This window comes from Bidens hawaiensis, unplaced genomic scaffold (genome assembly GCF_021521415.1).
Source record: "Bidens hawaiensis isolate Kalapana, Puna unplaced genomic scaffold, B.hawaiensis_p1.1 tig00003141_1, whole genome shotgun sequence".
Lineage (NCBI taxonomy): Eukaryota > Viridiplantae > Streptophyta > Magnoliopsida > Asterales > Asteraceae > Bidens > Bidens hawaiensis.
The window spans coordinates 2,156,584-2,182,715 of record NW_027491170.1 but is presented as its reverse complement, the minus strand read 5'-3'; the positions used below and the strand labels follow the sequence as shown (position 1 = coordinate 2,182,715).

At 36.7% G+C, this 26,132-nt stretch overlaps 1 protein-coding gene across 1 annotated transcript; it reads left to right on the top strand.

Moving 5' to 3' along the window:
• Positions 1-2,142: 2,142 nt before the first annotated feature.
• On the top strand, positions 2,143-26,103 carry LOC143622471 (putative serine/threonine-protein kinase PBL1). The gene is made up of 3 exons (XM_077093605.1): positions 2,143-3,145; positions 24,906-24,956; positions 25,072-26,103. Exons 1-3 carry the CDS (start codon positions 2,723-2,725, stop codon positions 26,101-26,103), a joined length of 1,506 nt encoding a protein of 501 aa, XP_076949720.1. The 5' UTR covers positions 2,143-2,722.
• The last annotated feature ends 29 nt before the right edge of the window (positions 26,104-26,132 follow it).

The following is a 26,132-nucleotide window of genomic DNA, read 5'->3' as shown; positions in this document are numbered from 1 at the left end:
GTCACAAAGGGTCTTTTGGTGAAACAGTTTCTGATCAAACCATAGTCGAAAAAATTCTTCGTAGTCTTACTCCTAAGTTCGATTACATTGTACCCTCCATTGAAGTATCCTATGACCTATCTAAACTTACCCCTGTTAAGTTGATGGGGTCACTTCAATCTCAAGAAGAACGGATTAACAACCGTACACCTGAGAAGAAAGACAAAATTGAAAAACAAGCATTGCAGGTTTATCAAGATACTAATCGACTCCAACGAGGCAATGGTTCTGCATCTGGTCGAGGCACAGGAAGAGCCTTATTCCGTGGTAGGGGTCGAGGAAGAAACATGGAAATAAATAATCATGGGAAACCGTGCCCAATATGTAACAGGTTCAGTCATATGAAGAAAGATTGTTTGGTAGAGGCTCAAGCCAATGTTGCTGCTAATAATGAAGAACCTGAAGATGTAAAAATAAATGATGAGCAACAGTTATTTATGGCATATACAATTGATGAAAAGGCTACTTCTTTTTCTCTCATGGCTCACACCAGAGAAAATGGCAACTCAAATTGCCTTTGGTTTATAGACTCGGGTTGTTCCAACCATATGACCGGGCCAAGGGAGAGCTTTAAGACGCTTGACGAGAGCTTCAAACTGGCGGTCCACCATGGAGATAAAAAGGAGTTGCATGTTGAAGGAAAAGGCACGGTTAAAATTACTACCACCGATGGTAATTTTTGTTTGCTTGATGATGTCTATTTTGCACCAAGATTAGAATTCAGTCTGTTAAGTGTGGGACAATTAATGAAGAAGGGATACTCTCTATTGTTTGATGATAATAAATGTGTCATAAAGAACAAGGCAATAGACTCTACACAAATGATGGTGATGGTTGCTAGTAACAACATGTTCCTGCTCGATGCTTCCAAGGCAACTACAACTGACATGAGAAGAGTTAATATTGCAGTTGACGAAACTACTTGCCTATGGCACATGAGGTACGGTCATTATCATTATCTTGGTCTTAAACAGTTACACGACAAGGGAATGGTTCATGGCCTTCCCAACATCAAACCAGTTGACTCATGTGAAGGGTGTATATTAGGTAAACAAACCCGTACTCCCTTTCCATTCAAGTCCTGGAAAGCAACAAAGAAACTTGAACTTATCCATGCATATGTGTGTGGCCTTGGGGGATTGTAGGTCCCTTGACGGGATCTAACAACCCAACAACTATTATTAGTAATCTTGGATCAACCTATACACTTGTTAGCGGAAATAACTAGTTAAGACCTAGATCTCGGATCTTGTTTGTGTGTTTATTGCCTTGAATAAGACAAGAGAAGAGAGAGTTTGTAAGTAAGTAGATAAGGTTTTGCTAAAAGCTGTTATGTGTATGAGTTACACACACCTTATATAGTGTGTACTCATGCACATCTTTCATTATAAATGCCCAATGGGCTCAAATACATATGGACTTGGGCCCAAACATACATTAATCAAAAGTTTACAAGCACTACGTGAAAACCGACTTTTAGCCACACATGTGGTCTGGGTGATTTGCCACACTTCGGCTTAATGGGATAAGGCTTCCGGACGCACGTTTAGCTTCAATGGGATAAGGCTTCTAGAATGTTTAGCTTTTACTATATATTGGAGTCTTATGTAATATGTATGTGTGTGTTATGTATGGTGTAAATCACCCACCCAAGGGGAGCTCAACTTGGGTGGGATCGGTTCGTTTATTATATATTTCATCTTTCGAAACCGAAAACGGAATCGCTCACTATTAATAGTGTCATTATATTATTCTGTTTGATCATTTGATTTCACCACACCCATCTGACACTTTATCAAGAGCAAAACCGTTCGAGTGGCTGTTTTGAGACCTACAAGAGTTTATCTTGAAGTTACCATGTGAAAAATCTTATAAACCTTTTAAATTTCCAAACAATTTCTTCCGTTGACACTTGACAGGGTCATTAGTAGGCATGAAGTTAGAATTTATTTATTGAGAAAACGCAATTATTGGATCAAACAAAGTCAAGAGTTAGTAAAAGGGATCACGTGGTGTATGACTAGAAAAGTCGTTTACTTTTGGCATTTGGACACATTCAATTTTGGCTGCCATTGACCAATTCAGCTTGTTGTTCTGAAGTCTGAACCTCACAAACCCTTTGCTATTTTCCCCTTTTTTCATTTAGATTATCTTTCACTGAAATTTGAAACATTATGTCGATCCTTCAAGAGTTGGGTCACTTAAGGATCCCATTAGAAGACGTGAGAGACGCCACCAACTTTTCGGCCACAAATGTCCTCGGATATGGTGGCTACGGGTTGGTGTATAAAGGAGAGCTTTTAGGCCCAGGGGGCTTATCACGATAGCTGCAAAGCGGGTTAATCGAAAATTAAGCCATGGAGAAAATCATTTCCTAAGCGAGATCAAAGTTCTTTCTTCCTATAAACATGTAAACATTGTGTCTCTTATTGGCTTTTGTGATGAGCATGATGAGAAGATCCTTGTTCAAGGTTTTGTGACATATGGAAGCCTCGACCATTATTTGAGTAGCGCAAAACTCACATGGCTGAAGCGAGTTCAAATTTGTCTTGGTGCGCCTCGTGGCTTGAGTTATCTTCACAATGGACTGGAAGGCCAGAGCGTTATCCACCGCCTTGTGAAAAGCAGGAGCATATTATTAGACGAAACCTGGGAAGCAAAGATAGGTGGTCTAGGGCTCTCCATGATCGGATCAATGCATGCTAACATTTTTGTCAACGATGGATTTGTGAACACACCCGGTTATGCAGATCCAACGTATTTGCAAAGCGGGGTTATAACAAAGGAATCAGATGTCTACTCTTTTGGGGTGGTCTTATTTGAAGTCCTGTGTGGCCGGGAAACATTTGATAGGAACCTAAATAATAGACCTTTTCTTGGTCCATTGGCACGCGTGCATTACGAAAAGGGGATCTTAAACAAGATAGTGGATCCCTTGCTGATGAAACAAATGAGCCAAGAATCCATGAGGGAATTTTCAGCTATTGCATATCAATGCTTGGAAAAGCTTGGAACCGCACGCCCGACCATGATTGAGATTGTGCAAAAACTTGAGAATGTCTTGAGAATTCAACAAGATTTTGAGAGGGCTTTGGCTTTTCAACAAGTAAGTTATTTATGTTTAAACAACATATGGTTATTTTTTGGATCTTACCCACGCCTAAAAGTGCCATTACATTTCCGTTTTCTTGAATTTCGCCTAGAGTAGATGAAAGGAACAAAAAGAATTCCATTGTGATTAATTGATTTGGTGCGGTCAATGTACTTCCAACTTTTGTACAAAGCCACCTTATTGTACAAGGCAAACCAAGGAAAATAACCTTTAGTTCACTTAAGTATTTGAAAAATGTTATTGAAATTGTCCAGTTGCAAATAGTTAGTTATCAAGATTTGATTATGGGTTATTAAATAGGAAAATAAATCGAAATGATAAATTGAAAAGTGTTTCTAAAGGGCCTAGAGAATTCCTAATTGGAATTAGGGGGTCCTTTTTTGATTGATTCTTTTATCACATGGGGAGATTTTACATCGTTGAATGAGTCTATTCGAGAACAATTGGATGATGACAAAATTATCAAAGAAAACAAAAAGGAAATGAGATAAATTTAAATACACTAAAATACTTTATTTAATGCATAATTATGTAATCTCATGGTAATTATTTACTTCATATGTAATTATGACGCTGCCCTATACGTTAAGAGCTATTTGTATGCTAACATGTTCCTATATATATGTGTGCATTATATGTTATTTATATTATATGTATATGTCATTTGTATACGAGACGTGTGTGTGCAGCCACGAAGTTAGGAACCTAGAGATTCATAATATATATATGTTTTCTTAATAGCTGTAGAATAGACCAGCGTGCACTCTTTATATTGAAATCCATATGACCTGGGGCTTCTTTCAATTCACATGCCACTGGCTTGATTTATACTTCAGGTCATATAGATATTGTTGAGTTAGAATACACCTTTTTATTAATAGTGTTTAAAACTACCCACAATAACCGAGTGAGTACTTTTGAAAATGGGATGTGAACCATCTATACTGATTTTGACGTTTCAAGCCTCACTCACTCATGAACACCATCAATAAGGAAACCCACCAATATGTGATAAAACGCCCCCCTTAAGTTATAAATCTTAGATGTTAATTACACAATATTATTGTATGTATTTTATATTTACTATTCTTGGTGGTACTCAAGTGTAACATCTAGTCCTATATATAGGATCGTATTTTAATCAAATATTTTACAATGAATCAATAATATTACCTACGGTTTATTATGATATATCACAGCCTGGTAAACCTAGCTGCCGTTGCAGCCTCTGTGCCTAACCCTAGCTGCCATCGCAGCTTCTCTCTCTCTCTCTCTCTTTTTCTTTTTCGATCCACAACAACCACTCCCTTCAATGGCGATGATTATATGTAGGTCCCGAAACCGGATCAAACAAGAAAACAAACTAAGTACTAGTCGTTCTTGGATCAACCTCACAACTAGTTGGCGGAAACAACTAGTCGGACCAAGATCTCGGATCTTGTGTGTGTGGGTAAGGGAGGCCGAAAGTGAGAGTAGGGTTAGGGGTTAGAGAGAGTCTTGAGAGTTTGTATGTTACTTGGAAGAATGAAAATGCAAAGAGTTATCTTGTGTATTCTATACACACACTTTATATAGTGTGTGTATTATCATACACTCTTCATTGATAATGCCCAATGGGCTCCAAATACAAAATCAAGATTAATCACTGGAAATGACGAAAGGATCCAAATACGCTTCTGCTAACTCCACTTCAAAAGCGGTTGCAACAACCGTAAGCGGTGGAGCAACAGGAAGCTACCAGAGCAAATCACAAGTCAGTTACGGCGATAAGCAGAGCGGTTCGTACGGAATACAGACCACTACTGAGAAGGCGTCCGCTGGAGACTTCCACTAGAAGAATGGGACCACTGGAACCAGGAGCGCCTACACGCAAAGCTCGACTCTGAGAGTTGGTGACAGAAGTGGCTACACTGAGGTTCGTAACCAGCAGACGGTCCGTAATGTGACTTACAGTAAGAGCGGTTCCGGGAGTAAGAGATACATAGCCGATGGTTCTGGTGGCAAGGGTTGTGAGTATGCGGTTAGCGCTTGGGTTGTTCCTGATTCTGAGTAGTCGTTGCAGCAGGGTAATCAGATTGTGTTATTGGGTTTTTAATTCTAGGGTTTGAGTTTTTATTTCAATTAAAGATTATGATGCCTATCTTCTTGTATGTTGATGGCACCATATGATTATGTGTTATTTATTTTATTTCTTTTCTATGGTTATGTTGACAATTCTATGAAAGTGCTTTTATGGTTTAAAAAAAAAAAATTTTGTAAGGCCCGGTTTTGGTTATTGAGTCTTTCGTATTTGTAATTAGTTTATTTACGGTTTTAGATCATTTACGTTTATATGTATTGGGCCCGAGGCCTTTGTATTTGGAGCCCATTGGGCATTATCAATGAAGAGTGTATGATGATACACACACTATATAATGTGTGTGTATAGAATACACAAGATAACTCTTTGAAAAAAAAAATATATATTGTATTCGACTTTGGCAATTGGAATGTATGCTAGTTGATTGTATTCGAGTGAGATCAAATGTCTGCGAATGACTGATTGTATGCGACTGAAATGTAATCGAATTAGGCTATTGTATGCGAGTGGGCTGTTTGTAATCTAGTGGGGTAAAATTAATCGAGTCCACCAACCAAACTTTTGTTTCAAAAATTTTAGACCAAAACAGTAAGTCACTAACTCACCTTTTCACCACATTTTACAAATTAAACCCATTTGCATGAATAATACTATCTTTCAAGAAAACATTCACGTATACCAACACAAACATCAATTCTTTGAGATTCACAAACCACAAATAACAACTTTTTCAACCAAAACTACACATATTTGAGAATGAACACACTTGATTTTCTTGAAAACTTGAAGAACACAAGAAACCGAAAACCACTTATTTTCTCGAAAAATCCGTCTTTTCACATACAAGACCAAAATCCAAGGTTGTGACCCAAGATCTACAACTAGTCGAGCCCGAAAGCTCTGATACCAATTGTAGGTCCCGAAACCGGATCAAATAACAAAACAAACTAAGTACTAGTCGTTCTTGGATCAACCTCACAACTAGTTGGCGGAAACAACTAGTCGGACCGAGATCTCGGATCTTGTGTGTGTGGGTAAGGGAGGCCGAAAGTGAGAGTAGGGTTAGGGGTTAGAGAGAGTCTTAAGAGTTTGTATGTTACTTGGAAGAATGAAAATGCAAAGAGTTATCTTGTGTATTCTATACACACACTTTATATAGTGTGTGTATTATCATACACTCTTCATTGATAATGCCCAATGGGCTCCAAATACAAAGGCCTCGGGCCCAATACATATAAACGTAAATGATCTAAAACCGTAAATAAACTAATTACAAATACGAAAGACTCAATAACCAAAACCGGGCCTTACAATCTCCCTCTAGTCTCTTGGTATTTGTATTATTTCCTTCTCACCACTCGCATTTGGACTCATAGTCAAATACACCATCTGGATCAACTTCGAAAGGCTTCTTTTCAACAAGTAATCTAGCAAACTTGTTGAACTTTCCAACGATGGCGTCCGTGTTGTTATGACAGACATCTTCGACTGTGCAAAGAGGCGACTCCACAAGTTTCTTCAGGTCGCAGAGTCCAACTCCAGCCAATTCAAGCTCATCAAAGAACGTGAGCTCATGACTGCGAGTGCAATGTATGATAACTTCGCCGTATTCGTTGTCGAATTCCCATGTAATGAAGTCGTGAAGAAACTTCGACCTCATTCACATGCTTCCCATCCTGCTCACGCTATAGAATTTGGTTCTTTTTCTTGAGTTTCTTCGAGCAGGTGTAGCAACATGAGTGACAACATGTTTATCAACGGCTGGCTCAACATTCTCCCTAACTAGTGTATCGGGATCGGAAGAATAATTGATGCCATCATCACTTATATCCTTATTTTCATCCACGGCTTTCTCGAACAGAGGGAATGGTTCCTGCAAAAGAACAAACATTTAGTAAAAAGGCGAGCTCAGCCTCCACCGAAGCCTCTGATTCCCTCGTTTTCTCAGCCTCCTTTAACGGCTCAGCATCAGCCGTCTTACTTCCGGTAGACTCACCGCTACCAATTTCACTACCACTACCATCACCACGAGTATCATCATAGCTATCATACTCATACTCATCCTCATCTTAGTCATCTGTATTCTGACTTATCTTCATCTCCATCTTAGCACTTTTCAAGATATATTTTATCGGGTCAATACTTAACAAACAATGCAATGAGGACCTTGTTGTAAACAAAAACCCATTTTGACTAAATACTTAAAAGTTAAATTAAAATTTTAAAAATAAAATAAAATTAAAATTTTAAAATAAGTTTAAAGTAAAATAATGTTTTAAAGGTTTAAATGAAAATAGAGTGAATAGCCATTTTCGTCCCTGTGGTTTGCGATTTTCGCCACTTCAGTCCAAAGTTTGATTTTTTGTCAATTTAGTCCTAGTAGTTTTCATTTTTAGCCTGTTATATCCTCCCGTCTAACGGCATCCAAGTATGCCGTTAGTTTAAGGGTATTATTGTCTTTTTCTTTTTAGTTTTAGATTATGTTTAATTTAAATCAGTTTTCTTTTCCTTATAAGACCAAAAGCAGAACGAAGCCCTAGCTTATCAACCTAATTGTTCCATCAAAACTCTAGATCATCAATCATGGTTTTCTGCTCATGTGGTTGGCCTACTGTGATTCGTACCTCATATACGGAGAGTAACCCAGGAAGACGGTTCTTTTGTTGCAGCAAACAGGTAACTTATACAATTGTATTGAACAAACATTTGAAATTAGGTTTTTTTCCCCTAATTTTTGCCCTAATTTTTGTTAATTGCAGCCAAGGAGTTGTGGCTTTGTTGTTTGGATGGATCCTCCAATATGTCAAACATGTACTAAATTGGAATTGAAGACCAAAAGAATGAAGTTTGCATTGACTTTTGTTTTGGTTGTTTTTTTCCTTTATGTATGTTTCCACTGAATGTTGAAGTTGTCTTGCTAAGATCTCTTTGTTGTATGGTCATCGTACCACTGTATTGTCTTTTGTAGTACTAATTTTATGATATGAAAATGTATGGTCTTTGTTTGAACATATGGTTAGATTAAACAACTCAATGTTTGATTAAGTGTTTTGTAAAATGTTTGACAAGCTAATTGGTTGGTTTTGTGTAAAATGTTTGACAGGTCAATGGTACCACTGTAGTTGACTTTTGTAAAAGTCAACTATGCAGATTGTATGTTTTTGTCTGCAAAGTACCAAAATTGGTTGCTTTTGTATGTTAAGGTCAAATGACTTTTTGCAATCTATGAACATAGGTCCACCTGCTTGTTCAGATCAAACAAACAGGAAAAAAACAGACAAACAAATAAAAACCAATACAAATTACCAAAATGCCCTTTAACTACAATCAACTATGCAATTCAAACAATATACCATTAGCCATTCCAGTTGACATTTGTAAGGTCAACTAACCAATACAAAAGATTACAGGTTTTAACATAAAGTAAAAAGTACCAAAAACATCCTAATACCAAAAGATTACAAGTTTTAACATAATTAAACATAGTACCAAAATATTACAATACCAAAAGCAGTTTAACATCCTAATATTACAATACCAAAAGCAGTTTAAACCCCTGAACAGCCTGCTGCATCAGTTGCATCAACTTGTGTTCCTAAACCTCCTGCTTCTCTTATATCTCCTGTTTTCCTCTTCTTGCAAGATCTCTTGTTGTGTCCTGGTTGCTTGCAAATATCACATGTAACTGTACGACCCTTCCTTGGCAATTTCTTGGCTTTACCAACCTTTTGACTCAGTAATTCAATTTCCATAGCAGATTTCTTTCTATTCTTTTTTGGTCTACCAATCTGCACATGGTGCTTAGGAGCAGTCAATTTAGTGGGCCAAGGGGATGGTGCCCATTCTTCTTGGCCATTGATTGGATCTATGGTGTGTGCATAAACATTCTTCCATGTCTCCAACCAATACACTTTGTCAACCCATTTCTCTGGCACACCATCATCCAATCCATGTTCACCCATATCAAAAATACATGCCACTGCATGCTTGCATGGAATCCCAGTCAAGTCCCACATTCTACATGTGCAAGACCTTTGGTCAACTGTCACAACATATTGCTCTTGATTTGGACCACTAACTTGATACTTTGTAACCCCATTCCAAATGACATTACACTTAGTGGCATCCTTCTTGATTTTTTTAAATGAAACTGTAACATTGGGTGTTAATGGACCTTTACATTTTGCTATCTTCATATGCACTTTCACAATTCTTTTCATTAGGTATTCCCTAATGGAACTGTAACATTGGGTGTTAATGGAACTACCCTCTTGGGCCCCACAATTTTTTTTACATTTTCTTTTCCTTCTTGGCATGAGATTCTCTTCCACCTCATTTGTCTGGTTATCATTATTTTCACAACTACCCATATTTAAATTTCTCCCCAAACACACTACACGATACCTAATCTTGTCATTCTTCACAACATGAAGTTGTCTCCTTGAATGAATTGCATGAGTCTTCACCATTTGCTTTATCTCATCTTTACCACCAAAAGTTTGACCCAAGTAAAAATGACAATATTCTTCATCAGTTTCTTTTGAGTGTGATTTTCTCTTTTTTTTCTTGTTCATCCTAATAGCTCTTTGCAACATAGTATCATTATCAGGATCACTAAGACTATCAATATCATGTAGATCTAAATCATCTAACTCATCTCCTTTATCTTCAACATCTTCACCTTCATCAGATATATCATCCACGGCTGCTCTAAATAATTCTATATCCTGATTTGGGTCATCCATACTGTTTTCATTAAATATGAAGTCTGAATCATAATCAGAACCTTCTGCCTCACTATCACTATCAAACCCCTCTACATCTTCATCAGATTCAGGCACCCTAACATTATGTAAATCTATGTCATCTAATTCAACTACATCATCATCTGTAGGTTCATCAGATTCTAATTCATCATCTATTTCCACATTAAAACAACTTAACATTGAAGCCTCTTTTACCTTTGATATAATGTGTGAATGTTCCACATACACCTCAATTACCTTATGCACACTAATATATCCTATGAGGCTAAGAGCATCAACATCATTGGACAAGGGTCTTAAACCTGAATCTAAGTCCCCTCCGGGAATTCTAAAATAGAATTTCTGGTCAGTAAGAACTTCCTCTTCGCTGTAGCCTAATTGTTGTACCATATCATTCACAATAATCACTGAAAACAGATCAGCATTCACTCTATCAACAAAAGTAACCAAACCCCCCTTGTATGTAGTTTCTGGAGATTTCTCGAACTCTCCCCCATGGTGGAATTTAATAGTAAAATGGTCTGGAAAATTCCCTGAAACCGATTAATAGATAATAGTTAGGGGTTAGGGTTTGGAATTCAAGGGTTTCTTTGATTAATAGATAATAGTTAGGGTTAGGGTTAAGGGGTTAATACATACCGTATTCAACGTCTGGATCGAAATCATCACCAGAAGCTCTGGTATCCCACATTTCCATGTTGTTCTTCACTTAATCGCTGGTTCTTCTTCCCTAGTTCTTCACTGTGAATATCGTATCTAAGTTTTGTGTATTCAGTTAATATAATAATTAATTGTAATATCTAAAAAGACTATTCAGTCCCTGAGGTAATATCTAAAAAGACACTTCTAGCCCTCAGGTGATAAAGAACTAACGGCATACTTGGATGCCGTTAGACGGGAGGATATAACAGGCTAAAAATGAAAACTACTAGGACTAAATTGACAAAAAATCAAACTTTGGACTGAAGTGGCGAAAGTCGCAAACCACAGGGACGAAAATGGCTATTCACTCATGAAAATAAAACAGAAAATGAAACTTCTTAGACAAAAATGAAATTTATACAAAATTAATTACAAAGATGAAAACAAAAGTAAAATAACTTAAGAAATAAGAATAAAATAAGATAAAATCAAATAAGTTAGAAGTAAAGATAAAAATTAAAAATAAAAGTTGAAAGTAAATGAAAAAAGATAAAATAAAATTAAAAGAAATACAAGTTAAACTAATTTTAACATGTAAAATAAAATAAAATAAAAACTTAAAAATTAGCTAAAATTAAAAATTAAAGTAAGGAGAATATTAATATTATATTAATTATATTAATTAATTTACAAAATTTCATTAATACTTGTTTTTGGTGAGAAAGATCACAACATGGAATCATATTGTCTATAGCATCCTAGATCACACTTCTATATGGATATTATTATGCCAAGAACCCAAAGTTGATTGTAGATATATTGGTCAACTTTAAACTTAACAAGTATTTTGATTTCACCGTGACACGTTAATGTATAGTTAGGCACAATACTTGTGTGGTCCCCTGTTAATCCAACATGTTACAAACTCCATCATACCTCGGGCATACTTTGTGTTCATCAGTATCACCCCGAATTGACTCCGACCCCCTAGTGATTGATCAAAACATTTTGAGCTTCATAGACTTTTTGCAAACTTTTCTTTCAAACAATATGTAAAGGTTGAACCATGGATTTACTAGCCTTGTTGACTTATGCCTTCATATAAAGTGTTCAGGACTTATTTGTTTGCCCCACGTTACGTGGTTCTAATATACCCCTTTTTGTTTGATAAAATTATCAACATTTTTGTTGTTGATTTGTGAATACTTTTGAGTATTTTGCAGTTTTTCTGCTTTTTCAATAATTTTTTTTTGATATTTTTAATATTTGAAGCTAAAGCAATAAATAATTTTCATTGTGACCAATCACTAACGGGCTCGTGTATGACTGACTATTAGGATTTTTGCCTTCACAAATATGACTTAATTGGAGTCGGCAACCGCTTCATAAGAGTGTAACCACTAACATAGGCAGATATTTAAGTTTATATCACTATGATACTTACTCATTTGTTAAGCCTATCTACACATCAAGCAATGATCTTGTTGGCTTTTGATCTACTCTTTTCATATACTAGGATCGTTAAAGACAATTTCTTATCATTTTCCAAAGGTCGGATCGATTTCTTAAAATTTTCTTGTATTTTAATATTATCCGACTCCCTTCTTGTAATTTAATATTATCCGACTCCCTCTAAGCAGGAGCACCCTCTCAACAAGAGATTATACTATTAAGACATTTTCAGATTTTCTTAAATAAAATAAATAATTTTTTTTATTTACTTAACAAAAGTAAAATCTTTTTGGTGAGTTAAGACTCATTTTCTTCCTCTAAAATTGTGATATATTTGAAAAATATTTACAAATTTTATATACAAAAAGATAAAATAAATTTGAAATAAAATGAGATGAAAATTAAAAAGGAAAATTAATAAATAAAATAAAACAAAACTAAAGTTTAAAGTTTAAAATTTAAAATAAAGAAAAAATTAAAATAAAATAACAAATAAACTAAAAAAATTAAGTGAAACAAAAATAAAATAAAATGAAATAAAACAAGTTAAAATTTAAATAATTTTAAAATAAAAGTAAAGTAAAATTAAAAAGAATAAAAATAAAAATAAAAATAAAACTTAATTTTGTTCAAAAGAGATCATGCCAAATGACTCAACAAAAAACAAAAATCGGGCACAATCAAAAGCTTTAGTAAACAGGTCTGCATAGTTGTCATCAGAATCAACTCGTTCTATTGTGACAAGCTTTCGGTTCAGATTTGAGAGATGCTAAGCAGGTTGTGGTTTAGTTGTTCCACCAAGTTGACATCTTCAAATGTCAGGACTCCATTTGACATTTTTCCTTGTTTTGAAATATTTCCACCCATATCTCCAGCAAACGAAACGCATCCTCCATCGAACGGTTTAATGTCAAACAGCAAGGATTCGTCTCCTGTCATGTGTCAGGTACAGCCGCTGTCTAAATACCATATACTATTTAAAGAACATCTTAGCTGACCCTACACATTAGCAGTTTAATTAGATACAGGTTCCCGAGACTTAGTTGTCTCGGGAGGGCTAACCACAAGGTTGTCAAATGTCCTTTTCTCGTTGTTGTTTATGAAGTTGTGGGACATGTCAGAATCAGAAGAACAGTCTTTAGGATTCCACGCATGAGCAGGTTTCCTGTTTTTAAAAGATTTTCGAGACTGTCTCCTTCTTGGTTTTAAAACAACATCCTTAGATTTTTCAATCTTTGGATTTCTTTTCTCCTTTCTTTTTGATAAATTCTCAGACCTTTCAGTCTTTGAATTTCTTTTTGCTCTCTCCTTTTTGGTTATCCAAAAAGGAGGTTTATCATTCTTTTTATTTCTGGATCTCACATCCATTTCGCTGGCAGAACTGTCAGGTTGGTCATTTCTTGTTCTTGAGCTTGGTTTAGCTCTTGAACGGAATTGATTAAACCTATTGTTCGTTTCTCTTTTCATCTTATGCCAGCTCTTGCAATGTCTTGCAAGGTGAGACGGGTTACCACACACAAAACAAATTTTTCTTCAATCTTCCCTATAGAAACCGTCAGAATGATAATACATGGGTTGTGGCGAATAAGGATATGGTTGTACGGGAACAAACAAGTTGTCAGATCTATAACCCCGATCATCAAAAACATTTGTATAGAAAGAGTTCACATAATCTTGTGGATAATAACCATAGTAGCTATTATCAAATTGATGAGGTTGATAATATTGATTTGTGGATTGATAAAAATTGTTTCTATGAGGTGGCACATATTTACCAGATGTACTTGCCTTTTCCTTTTCAAAACGATTTTCATTAATTTTAGTCTCCTCAACTTTACAATCTTTTGACGAGCAGCTGGGTAGGTTAGTATTCATAGAAACCGTTTCATGCACAGTTCTATCAACAATGGTTTCATCAAAAATAGTTTCACAATCACTATCGAAAATAGAAACATCATTTTCATTTTCAAGAGACGTGCCAACATGAACACTCTCATCAAATACATCATTGTTCATATTGTTTTTGGAATCAATATTATTACAGACAGGGTTGACAATAGATGAATCAAAAAGTACGTTTTTATCTCCACAACCCTTGTTTGTTTCCACACACCCCTTTTCTTCTACACAACCTGCTGTAGAAGATGGACTACTATTAAGATTAACTGAAGGAACAGCTGAATCAACAGTCTTGGAAGCAGCAGGAACAAATATCTTTGAAATTGGCACATGACCAATACCATAGACCATTTCTTCCTCTGGAGGAGAGTTAAAATCAAAGTGAGGAAGGCTAGTATAGTTATTGTTAAAAGGCGGTGGTACAGCAGAACTATCATAGCCTATTCCAGTCTTTATTCCTAACTCCATTTGTGATCCAATTAGTTTATTCAGTTTTTCTGTGGCTAACTCAAAGTTTTCTATGGCAATCTTCTTTTGGGTTAACTCAATTTCTAATTTAACAATTTTAGCATTTAGTTCAACTACTTGATTTTCATGACGCTTTGCTAAATTTCTAGCAACTGAAACTTGTTCCCTAAGATCGGCCATATCATTACCATGAGTGTTAATTCTAATAGTGTAAATCTTTGCAGCCTTTTTAAGATCATCATTCTGAACTCTAATGCTCTCAATTTGTTAAAGAATTTTAGCATTATGGTTTCTATAGTGAAGAACTTTATCAATACATTCTTGAGAGCAGAGTTTGTGTACCTCGGGAATGAGACAGGCATGTGCAGGAATCCCATAAGTGGAGCTTGACGAGGTGTTTGCTTGATTACTTCCACCTGCAGCACACTAGGATGATAGGACTTGCTTGACTGCTCACACCCGCATCACTTGTCTCATCTTTATTTTCTTTGCACAAAAACTTGATGGTAGAAGTCAACTCTGAGAGTGATAAGGTATCTAGGTTCGTCGTTCTCCTGATGGTAAACACACTGATGTTTCATGTGTAAGGCAGTGAATTCAACAACTTCATGTTGATCTCAGATAACTTATTTGTGATACCGGCACTTCTCATTTCAGTGACGAGTGACTCATATATGTTAGTGATAGAGGCAACCGATTCTCCTTTAATATGGTTAAACATGTTGAATTCCTCTTTTAATATGCTCTTTCGGTTCTCTCTCATATCCAGATTTCCTTCAAGCTCAGAATTGTAATACATTTTTTATTTATTTATTTATATATTTTTTGAATTTGACTTTGAAGAATAAACCAAATCCCTTTTTTGTATCGGCCCAAAGAAAAGTCTTATCAACTTTGAAATCCGAAGTAAGTAATGCTAAATCCCGAAATAACCCGCAAGTTAGATCCGAGTCAAAACTTTTAAGAATGGCCAAATAAAATGTTTGAATGTAGTGGCTATGTGAAGACTACACAAATCCTTCAAAGTTTTGTTTTTTGTTTTTTTTAAATATATGTATTCCATGCTAAAGATGGGAACCACACAAATATATAGTAATGTTTACTGCATAAGAGAGTGGACTTCAAATAAAATTAAATTGCACTTTAATTTTTCAATGAAGTACATCTTCTTTCCATTCTTTCTTATTATTTCCAAAAATCAAACCCAACTCAACATTAAATACAGATCTTTATTCCTCCAACAACCCGACTCAAGACAAAATCAACAACACAACTCTAACAGATTTGCGAGAAAAATAAGACTTGCGAGACAGGGGAGTTCTATTCGATTGAACGATGGATTCGATTGGATTTGAAGGTGAGTTTGATGATGTAAGCGAGTATTGTTGTAAGCGACTAAGGTAATGTAATCGATTACAATTTGTGAGCGAGCTAATGTAATCGATGAAGATGTATGCGAGTTTGACAATTTGCATGCGACTAAAAGATGTATGCGAGTGTGGATGAGGGCTGAAATGTAAGCGAGTTGTATCGAATACAATTGTAATCGATTGATGTAAACGAATGGAACTCGTAACCGAGTGATGAACTTGTATTCGACTTTGGCAACTGGAATGTATGCTAGTTGATTGTATTCGAGTGAGATCAAATGTATGCGAATGACTGGAATGTAATCGAATTAGGCTATTGCATGCGAGTGGGCTGTTTGTAATCTAGTGGGGTAAAAGTAATCGAGTCCACCAACCAAACTTTTGTTTCAAAAATTTTAGACCAAAACAGTAAGTCACTAACTCACCTTTTCACCGCCTTTTACAAATTAAACCCATTTGCATGAATAATACTACCTTTCAAGAAAACATTCACGTATACCAACACAAACATCAATTCTTTGAGATTCACAAACCACAAATAACAACTTTTTCAACCAAAACTACACATATTTGAGAATGAACACACTTGATTTTCTTGAAAACTTGAAGAACACAAGAAACCGAAAACCACTTATTTTCTCGAAAAATCCGTCTTTTCACATACAAGACCAAAATCCAAGGTTGTGACCCAAGATCTACAACTAGTCGAGCCCGAAAGCTCTGATACCAATTGAAGGTCCCGAAACCAGATCAAACAACAAAACAAACTAAGTACTAGTCGTTCTTGGATCAACCTCACAACTAGTTGGCGGAAACAACTAGTCGGACCAAGATCTCGGATCTTGTGTGTGTGGGTAAGGGAGGCCGAAAGTGAGAGTAGGGTTAGGGGTTAGAGAGAGTCTTGAGAGTTTGTATGTTACTTGGAAGAACGAAAATGCAAAGAGTTATCTTGTGTATTCTATACACACACTTAATATAGTGTGTGTATTATCATACACTCTTCATTGATAATACCCAATGGGCTCCAAATACAAAGGCCTCGGGCCCAATACATATAAATGTAAATGATCTAAAACCGTAAATAAACTAATTATAAATACAAAAGACTCAATAACCAAAACCGGGCCTTACATTATAGCCTTTACCACTATAGAAAAAACTCCACATAACTCTCATAAGTTTGCTTTCAAATTGTCACCCACCAACTATGGGTTCTGGAAAGCGATGATTCATCCCTTCTTAGTCACCAACAATCTGTCAGGCTAATAGACGGTACAATTAAATGCCCACCATCGAAGACCGTTGCAACCACAAACACAGCCTCCGTTGACAACCCTCGTTATCTCCATTAGATCGTCAACGATGCCCACATAAGAATGATTGTCATCTCCACCATCTCTAAATCATCTTTTCCGCATGTTCAAGGTACCACATCTAGAGATTTATGGCTCTCGCTTGATAGGACATATGCACGGAACAACTCTTCTAGGTAATACACGTTAAAAACTCAACTGTTAAAGATTGAAATGAAAGGAGATGAAAACCCAACCTCCTACCTTAGCCGCACACAAGAGTATGTCACTACTTTAGCAAATATTGGTGAACCCTTTAAAGACAAGGACTAAGCCATGCTTGCTATTTCCGGTCTTCGTGATGAGTATAATGGTCTCAAAGCAACCCCTTGTGGCTCGATCACCACCCATCACCTTCAATGAATTGCATAGATTACTCGGTCATCACGACTGATGACCGTCATACTCCAACCACACCTCAGTTTTTCACAGCCTTCATGACTGGTCATGCACCTTATTCCAATCCTCTATCACAAACTTCTTTGACCACTTTACAAGAAATGGTGGCACAATTAGGGTATCAACTCAGCCCTATCATTTCTCAAAATACCTAGCCTCAAGCCTTTTATGCCAATCAAATCCAACAATTATCGTGGAACTCGTCGTGGAAACTCATGTGGCAATTACCACAGAAACCGTGATGACTCTCGAGGCGGGTTGTCAAAACCGCCAACAACATTTTGCTTGGGCATCTACTCAAAATATAGTGTATGGTCATTATAATCGATGTGGTATTGAGCATATTCCCGCCCAGTGTTTCAACCAGTCCAGTTCTTCTGCTCGTGAACAGTCTCAGGCATACTATACAGCCTTCTCAAATAGATCAACATTCGGTTCCACATGGTTCCTAGACACATGTCCAACAGCCATGTTACACCTGATTAAACAAGTTTGGACAATTCTGAAGCTTATTATGGTAACAACTCACTTCATTTTGGCAATGGTAATCCTCTTCCTATCTTTCACATTGGTTCCTCAAAAATCTATTCTCCTAACAAAACCTTTAATCTATCTAATGTTCTTCATGTACCCTAAATTAAAAAGAATCTCCTATCTGTTAAGCAATTCTGCATGGATAATGATGTTTTCTTTGAATTTCACTTGTCTTTCTTTGTTGTGAAGCACGAATCTACACGTGCCATCCTACTCACGGGTTCAAGTAGTCAAGGTCTACACTTGCTCTGCATTCCTCAGTTGAAGTCTCTTCCACATGTTTCTTTCACAACCACTAAAGCATCCTCAACAATTTGGCATCACCGTCTCGTACATCCACATGCTCGTGTTCTCCGGTCTATTATTTCTAGTAGTTATTTACCAACTTCATCAGAATTGTTTCCATCTTTATGTTCTTCATGTCAAACGGAAATCCTCCAAATTGTCTTTGAAACTTTAAATTTTCGTAGTAATAATATTTTGGATTTGGTTTATTGTGATGTTTGGGACCTGCTCCAATACTGTCTTTTAATGGATATAGGTTTTTTTTGTTATGTGTTGACCACCACTCACGACATATGTGGTTTTATCCGTTGGCTCAAAAATCTGATGCTTATTCAACCTTTACGTCATTTGCCATTATGGTCGAAAGACAATTTAGTACTAAACTTAAGCATGCGCAAACTGATTGGGTTGGGGGGGGGGGGTTTTGAATTTCGCAACCCTTCACCCTTTTTCTCTTCACTTGGTATCATTCATACGCTTCCATGCCCACACACAATGAACGAAATGGTATTGTCGAGCGTAGACACCGTCATGTTGTGGAAACAAGCCTTACCCTCCTTGCTCATTCCAACACCCCTTAACGTTTTTAGAATTTTGCATTCGAAACAACAGTTTACTTGATAAATCGAATGCCCTCTTGTTCTAATTCCACCAAATTACCATACAAGAATCTCTTCAAAAGAACCCCAGGTTATTCCTTTCTTCGGGTTTTTGGGTGTCAGTGTTTTCCCTATCTACGTCCGTATAAGCATCACAAAATGGATTTTCAATCCACCCTGTGTGTCTTTTTAGGATATTGTCCTATTCTTCACGGTATAATTGCTTAGATCTTAATACCAAACGCTTGTACATTGCTCATCATGTTTGTTTCAATGCACAATTCTTCCCATTCACCCCCACTCCTACACCCACAATCAATGACCATGCGCCTCCTTATTCTTCTTCCTACCCTACACCTATTTTTACAAATAAACCAATAAACCAACCCATTCCCAATATTCAAGGTGAACCCATACACCAGCCATCCTCAATGTTCCAATTAACATTCCTAACCAACCAACTACAACCCCTACCCCTATAGCTCAACCCACTATAGGCCTCACCCCTACAGCTCAACACACACCACCACAATCTCCCCCGACATCATCCACACAACATCGCCCTCGTCCATCTAAACTTTGACCCAATCCGAAGCCCATATCTCACTACAATCCCTCAGCCTATCACACCTCAACTAGCCCTTCTAATTCCTTTGAACCATCCTCCTTTACTGTCGCCAATAAGTCGCCAAGGTGGTGCCAAGCCATGGCTGAAGAGTTTGAAGCCCTTGTTAAGAACGGGACATGGTCTCTTGCACAATACTAACGTTATTAATTCCAAGTGGCTTACAGGATTAAAAAGGATGAGAATGGGAACATAAGTTGCTACAAAGCCCGGCTACTAACAACCTGGTGCTGATTTTCTTGAGACTTTTAGTCTTGTGACAAAGGCTAGTAGAATTCGGGTTATTCTATCTCTAGCCTTAAAAAACCAATGGTCTCTTCGACAACTAGATGTCCAAAATGCTTTTCTCCATGGTTAACTGAAAGAAACTGTTTATCTTTGTCAAACACCTAGCTTTGTTGACAAATCTAAACCTAATCATGTTTGTCTCCTACATGTCTTTATATGGTCTAAAACAGCCACCGAGAGCCTGGTTTGAACGTCTCTTGGCTGCTTTGCATGATCTCGGTTTTACTGGCACCAAAACTGATCCATCTTTATTCATTCTAAAGGCTCAAGACACCTTGGTGTATGCTCTTGTTTACTTGGATGATATTATTGTTACTGGTAACAACCCTACGACTATTAATGATGTCATCACCAAGTTGGGTACCACTTTTGCAGTTAAAGATCCGGGTAACTTGCATTATTTTCTTTCCCCATGGCAAAAACTTAATTCTGTAACGCAAGTATATTTCTAATTTGATCACACAGGCTCTATTATTCGAATGCAAATCGGTGCCTTCTCCAATGAGTAGCTCGGAAAACTTAAGGCTTAGTGACATCCCCTTATTGGCTGATCCTACCAAATATCGCCAAACAGTTGGAGCTCTTCAATATGCCTCTCTATCGAGACCCGATATTGCCTTTGCAGCCCATAAAGTTTGTCAATTTATGCATGCTCCAACTGAAAATAATTGGGTGGATATTAAACGGATGTTACGTTATCTCAACGGTACCTCTCACTTTGGTCTTTTTATCCGGCATGATTCTGGGTATTCTCTTCATGCTTGCACTAATGCTCATTGGTGCACTACTTTGACAGCGTATTCCGAAGCTGATTGGGCTGGGTCTTGATGACCGTCAGTCCATGTTGTTGTCAAGCATATCGTGCTCTAATAAAAACAAGTATTTATAAGCTTAAATACCGATAACTAGTACGGGTAAGTAAGGTTGTTTCCACAAGAATCAGTGGAAAGTGCAAGTTATTAAATAGTATATTAAGTGGATAAACGATGTCAAGCGGTTTAGGAGTAGTTTGTAAAACAATAATATGAAAACAGTGACCACACTTCAGGTTCGGGATATGAAATAAAATGACTGGAAATAATTTATCCTAATCGGGAAATCATAAAGACATGATTAGTGTAATATAATATATAAATGATTACTAGACACGATAGTTTGGTTATGATGATTCACATAGCTTAATCCGAAGAATTGACACAAATGAACACAGTCTACTTAATTACCGGTTCATTAATATAAAACTTAGCATCTATCAATGATTAATGGTAAACGGTTTAATGATGATAAGAACTTAATCCTAAATGTTTATGAACACAAACCAAATAATTGATGATAAAAGAAAGTCCCAAAAACACAATTGTATAATCAGTTCCAATAAACATATAGATTCAATCAACCAAAAAATGAATCAAAACTAAATCTCAATACATGTAATGCTCATAAAAATAATCAGTTCATATGCAAACCCTACGCCTGAAGTGGTCACAAGTGGTTTTGCCTTGCCTAGGCATCCCGATTGACTTGAATATGGATAGAAAGGATGAAACCATGGATAATTTGGTGATTGAGAGGTGTTAAGATGATGAAGAATTGCTCCAAAGTCGTCCTTGGTGGCTAGAGTATGAAGAATAATCGATTTAGGGTTTATCCTGGCTTAAATATGGAAGAAAACAAGCCCAAAAAGCATTCATGTTAGATCGTAGCCACGACCAGGCCACAGTACTTTGTTTCCGGTTAAGACACAAATGTTCGTACCCTCATAATATAACATCTCTCCTCTCGGTTTAATATGGACCAACATAAAATGTGCTAGTTTTCCTCTGCCCTTTATACCAAGTATAAACACAATGTAATAAGCTTTGAAGCAAGTCATATCTCCAGCCATTACCCATCGGTTGCATAGAGAATAGAACTAAGGGTTTTGTTGTGGCTTAGGTTAGGGTGTGGAAGCGGATTTATTTAGTGACTTATGGTGGATGAAACCTAATTTATTTAGCAATCAAACAAACACACTCACTATTATTTACAAATGATACTGACTTAAACATTGACTCTTTTTGAGCTATTCTTTGACTTTTCATTTTCTTATTAATAACACTAACATCACATACACAAATAACTGACATTACATAAGCAAATACTGACATGAGGCATACGTACATCGTGTATTATGCTCGCCAAATAACTCAAATACAACTCTAAACATACCGGGTTTCATCCAAATGGTTAAAATAAAAGGTCAAGGCTAACACGGCTTGTAATGTGGTTAAAAAGAATAAAGGAAAATGAAAGGAAACAATTGGCTCCTAAGGGATAATGTAGGGTAGGGATTTTTTTTATAGCCAATATAATGTGGGTTTTCTATAATCCTATTTTTCCATACAGGTGGTGGTATTAAGATATCGAAATGCATGAGACAACCAAGTTCTAGATATCATGGACATACTGGTTACTCTCTATAATGGCACTCATATGACATGTGTATATACTATATATTATAAGTGTATTATATATAAGGAAAATCTCACACACGTGCCGGAGGAATTAGGCTGCCGACATGAAACATGTGTACCCGTCCCCATGACTCGTTATCCCATCTAAACGGTCCATTTTAATTTTTCTTTTTGAAAAACATTTGCATGAAAAGACTTTCGAGAAGCTTAAAAACTAACAATGACCAAAGACCTCTACTTGGCATTAATACAAACAATTAACAAGTTACAATTCCGGCTTTTTGCGCACAATTAAGCTACTCTAAGGCAAAATTCATTTTCCCCCCACCCCCATACTTGAGGTTGACATTATCCTCAATGTTTAAAAATTAGCATTAAAAAAACATTAACGAGGGCGGAGTTAAAATTTACTGCTTATTAATTTTAAAACCGAGCTTAATGTGATGGCCATAACAATTTATACAATTACACTTTTAACAAACAAAATAGCAAATCAAAGAAAATTATGAAAATGAAATCACCTGATATAGCAATCAGTAACTCATGTGCACTCGTGCATGCTCGAAACGAACCTGTCTCCCTAACTCACTCAAACTCTCACACGTGTAGAAGCATGCTTCTCACAATATTAGAATAGGCCTTTTTAAATTGTTCGCAAAACTGTTGATTTTAATTACCAAGCTGAGTTAAATAAATTTCATAATTAAATTTGTTAAACGAGTAAATATGTTAAAATACCTAACTCACTTTCATAGGAATCACGATTGCATTTAGCATATGCAACAAGCCCTTTACCCCCCCCCCCCCCCCGTTAGCCCGGGTGAACGAGTAAGGACTCGTGAGGGTTTCTAGGAAACTACACCCACAAAGTTTTAAGTACAACAAAATATACACATACCTGAATTAACCATAGCAAAAGGAACATGAAGGCACATCAGACATCCAAAACTTCGTAACTTATAATTCTTTCACGGAAACACTATAAAACTCTGACTTTTTCGTGTGGCATTTTGCTATAGTGGTAAGCTTGAAATAAAACAGTTAAACAATTACAAAAATAAAGTAAAATACAAACTGAAAATAAAATCCGGGTTACCTCCCAGTCAGCGCTAAGTTTTTGTTAAGGTCTTCAGCCAGACCGTTACATGGTATGACGTTTACGGTGGTCTAAGCGGACACTTCCCTTCCGAATTCCCTTTAAAAGCTCGGTACTTGACACACCTCGGCTCTGCTTCTTCCTTCATGTTTAATGAACAAATACTAGCTGGTGTGAATGTACAATTACTTTCTGAGTGTTCAACATATTCCCAATAGTTAACATCTCGAATCCAAACACTCTTGCTTCTGACTGAAACACTAGGATTCAAACGAGGCCGAACTGAACATTTTCCCAGCGAGTATCCGGCGTAAGCTCGGTAGTTAAATTTTGTGCCCATACCTTGTTCTCTATGGTGGACATGTGTGTAAACCGAATACAAGGCCACTTCACCTTGTTTTGTTCAAGGTCTTCCAAACTCACCTTTGAACTTACACCATTACCCCAATCTTCATTTATATGTGTGACCAAAATGGGAGAACGATTGGGATTCACCTGGGTTACTTCAATCACCGGTTCTTTAAAGGTTTCTATGTCTTCAGTCGGGTCTAGATATTCAACTTCATGCCCCAAAAGATCCGAACTCTCTCCCTTTATATCCTCATCAGCAACCATTAGCGATCTATTCATTAGCTGTTAGGTAACTAAAGGAATTAGTGTGGTATTATTCTCCACAACCAGCTCCTCAAATTCATTTTCAGAAAGATCAAGAGCATCTTCTATCACTCCCTTATCAACCACGACACCACTATCCAACTTTTCTCGCTCTTGTTTAATTTGGGCCATCTCTTCTAATAGTTGACTCACCAGTTCTTCTCTTGGGCAACATTAGACGTTTCTTGAAGATCTAACCTTTGATTTAAAGCCTTATTTTGAGCTTCTTGATCTCTCTTCATCTCCTTCAAAAAATCCATAACGTCTTTCATAGACTCTTTTGTTTTACCCGAGGAATCTTCTTGATCTTGCTAATAATTCCTTTGATACGTACCACCATGATTATAATATTGAGGGAGTGCTTCTTCGTATATCGGTTGAGGGTCCCATCATAATAGTATTCTTCTTCATCTCGGGAACTTACAAAAGTTGGCGTCTCAAGCCATCACTATCATACTCATCTGACTCATAATAGCATTGATAATCAGGTGGAGGCGGTAAGTAATTCTGGTACCTCTTGTTGTGACCCTGTCGGTTGAAGTTCCTTTGGTTATAACTATCTTACTCATAATTCACTGAAGGTGGTTCACAATATGAATGTGGATGCACGAGTAATTTGTAAAACAATAATATGAAAACTTTGACCACACTTTAGGTTCGGGAGTGACAATAATTTATACAAATCGGGAAATCACATAGACATGATTCGTGTATTAGAAGAGATATACGATTACTAGACAATAATGTCATTATTTTTCTTCTCATTCATGACCGGTTGGGTATAACTATTAGGTTGCTCTTGGATTCAAAGGAAAACAAGAACACAAAGCTGACTCCTACAAGGTAATAAAACCCATTGTCCAATAAATATGTGTTAACTAATCATTTTCCTTCCAAATTTGTTTAAAGTGGATAAGAAATTTTAACTTCTAAATGCGACTGTTGTTTAATGATGCAGGTGAAAAATCTGAAACACATGAAAATTCCATTGGAACAGATAAAGTTAGCAACTCATGATTTTCATGATGATTTCAAAATCGGACGTGGTGGATATGGGAATGTGTACAAAGCAGATCTCTTCCACTTTGACGTACAAAAGTATTTCAAAGATAATATACATAAGAGCACATCTGTGTCAGAACTCTTGGGCTACCGAAGAAGAAAAAGCACAGTTGCTGTTAAGCGATTAGATCGTAGATATGGACAAGGAACTGCAGAGTTCTTGCAAGAAATCTCTGTGCTTCCTTACTTTAGGCACCAAAACCTTGTCACACTTGTTGGATTCTGTGATGAAGATCAGGAACGTATTCTTGTCTACGAGTATGCCTCAAACGGAAGCCTTGCTGAATATATTTCCAGCATTGATAACAGGAACAATTACTCATGGGCTCAACATCTACAAATCTGCCTTGATGCAGCACGTGATCTTGAGTTTCTCCATAACGGTGTTGGAGAGCACCATAGGATAATTCATCGTGATATAAAAAGCTCTAACATTCTGTTGGGTAAGAATTGGGTAGGCAAGATTAGTGACTTCGGGTTGTCAAGAATAGGTCCGGCAAATCTGCAAGCCACCTTTGTCATGACTGAAGTTGCTGGAGCACTAGAGTATGTTGATCCACAGTATCACAAGACAGGTATGCTGACAAAGGGGTCTGATGTGTATTCATTTGGAGTCGATTTATTCGAAGTATTGTGTGGAAGATTGGCATATTTCCAGAGGTCCAAGGATGACCAAGAATATATACCCCATAAGGCCAAGCATTGCATTGAGCAGAATAAGCTCAACGAGCTTATCAATTCCAAATTAAAGAAAGTATTTGAGAAAGAATCATTCACTTTTGATCAAGAAAATCATGATGGTAAAACCTTTCCAGATTCCGTAAGCATATTTGCAGCGATTGCATATAAATGCATACAAGAAAATCGTGATGACCGCCCCACAATGTCCCTCGTTGTGGAAGAACTTGAAAAAGCATTGAAAATTTGAAATATCAAGTAAGTCCTATTTTATGGTAA

Bases quoted from the DNA above. Each gene is read 5' to 3' on its own strand.
- LOC143622471 (XM_077093605.1), top strand. From the start codon at position 2,723: ATGATCGGATCAATGCATGCTAACATTTTTGTCAACGATGGATTTGTG. The intron at 3,146-24,905 runs GTAAGTTATTTA...TATAACTATTAG, and splicing joins GGGCTTTGGCTTTTCAACAA to GTTGCTCTTGGATTCAAAGG. The intron at 24,957-25,071 runs GTAATAAAACCC...TTAATGATGCAG, and splicing joins ACAAAGCTGACTCCTACAAG to GTGAAAAATCTGAAACACAT.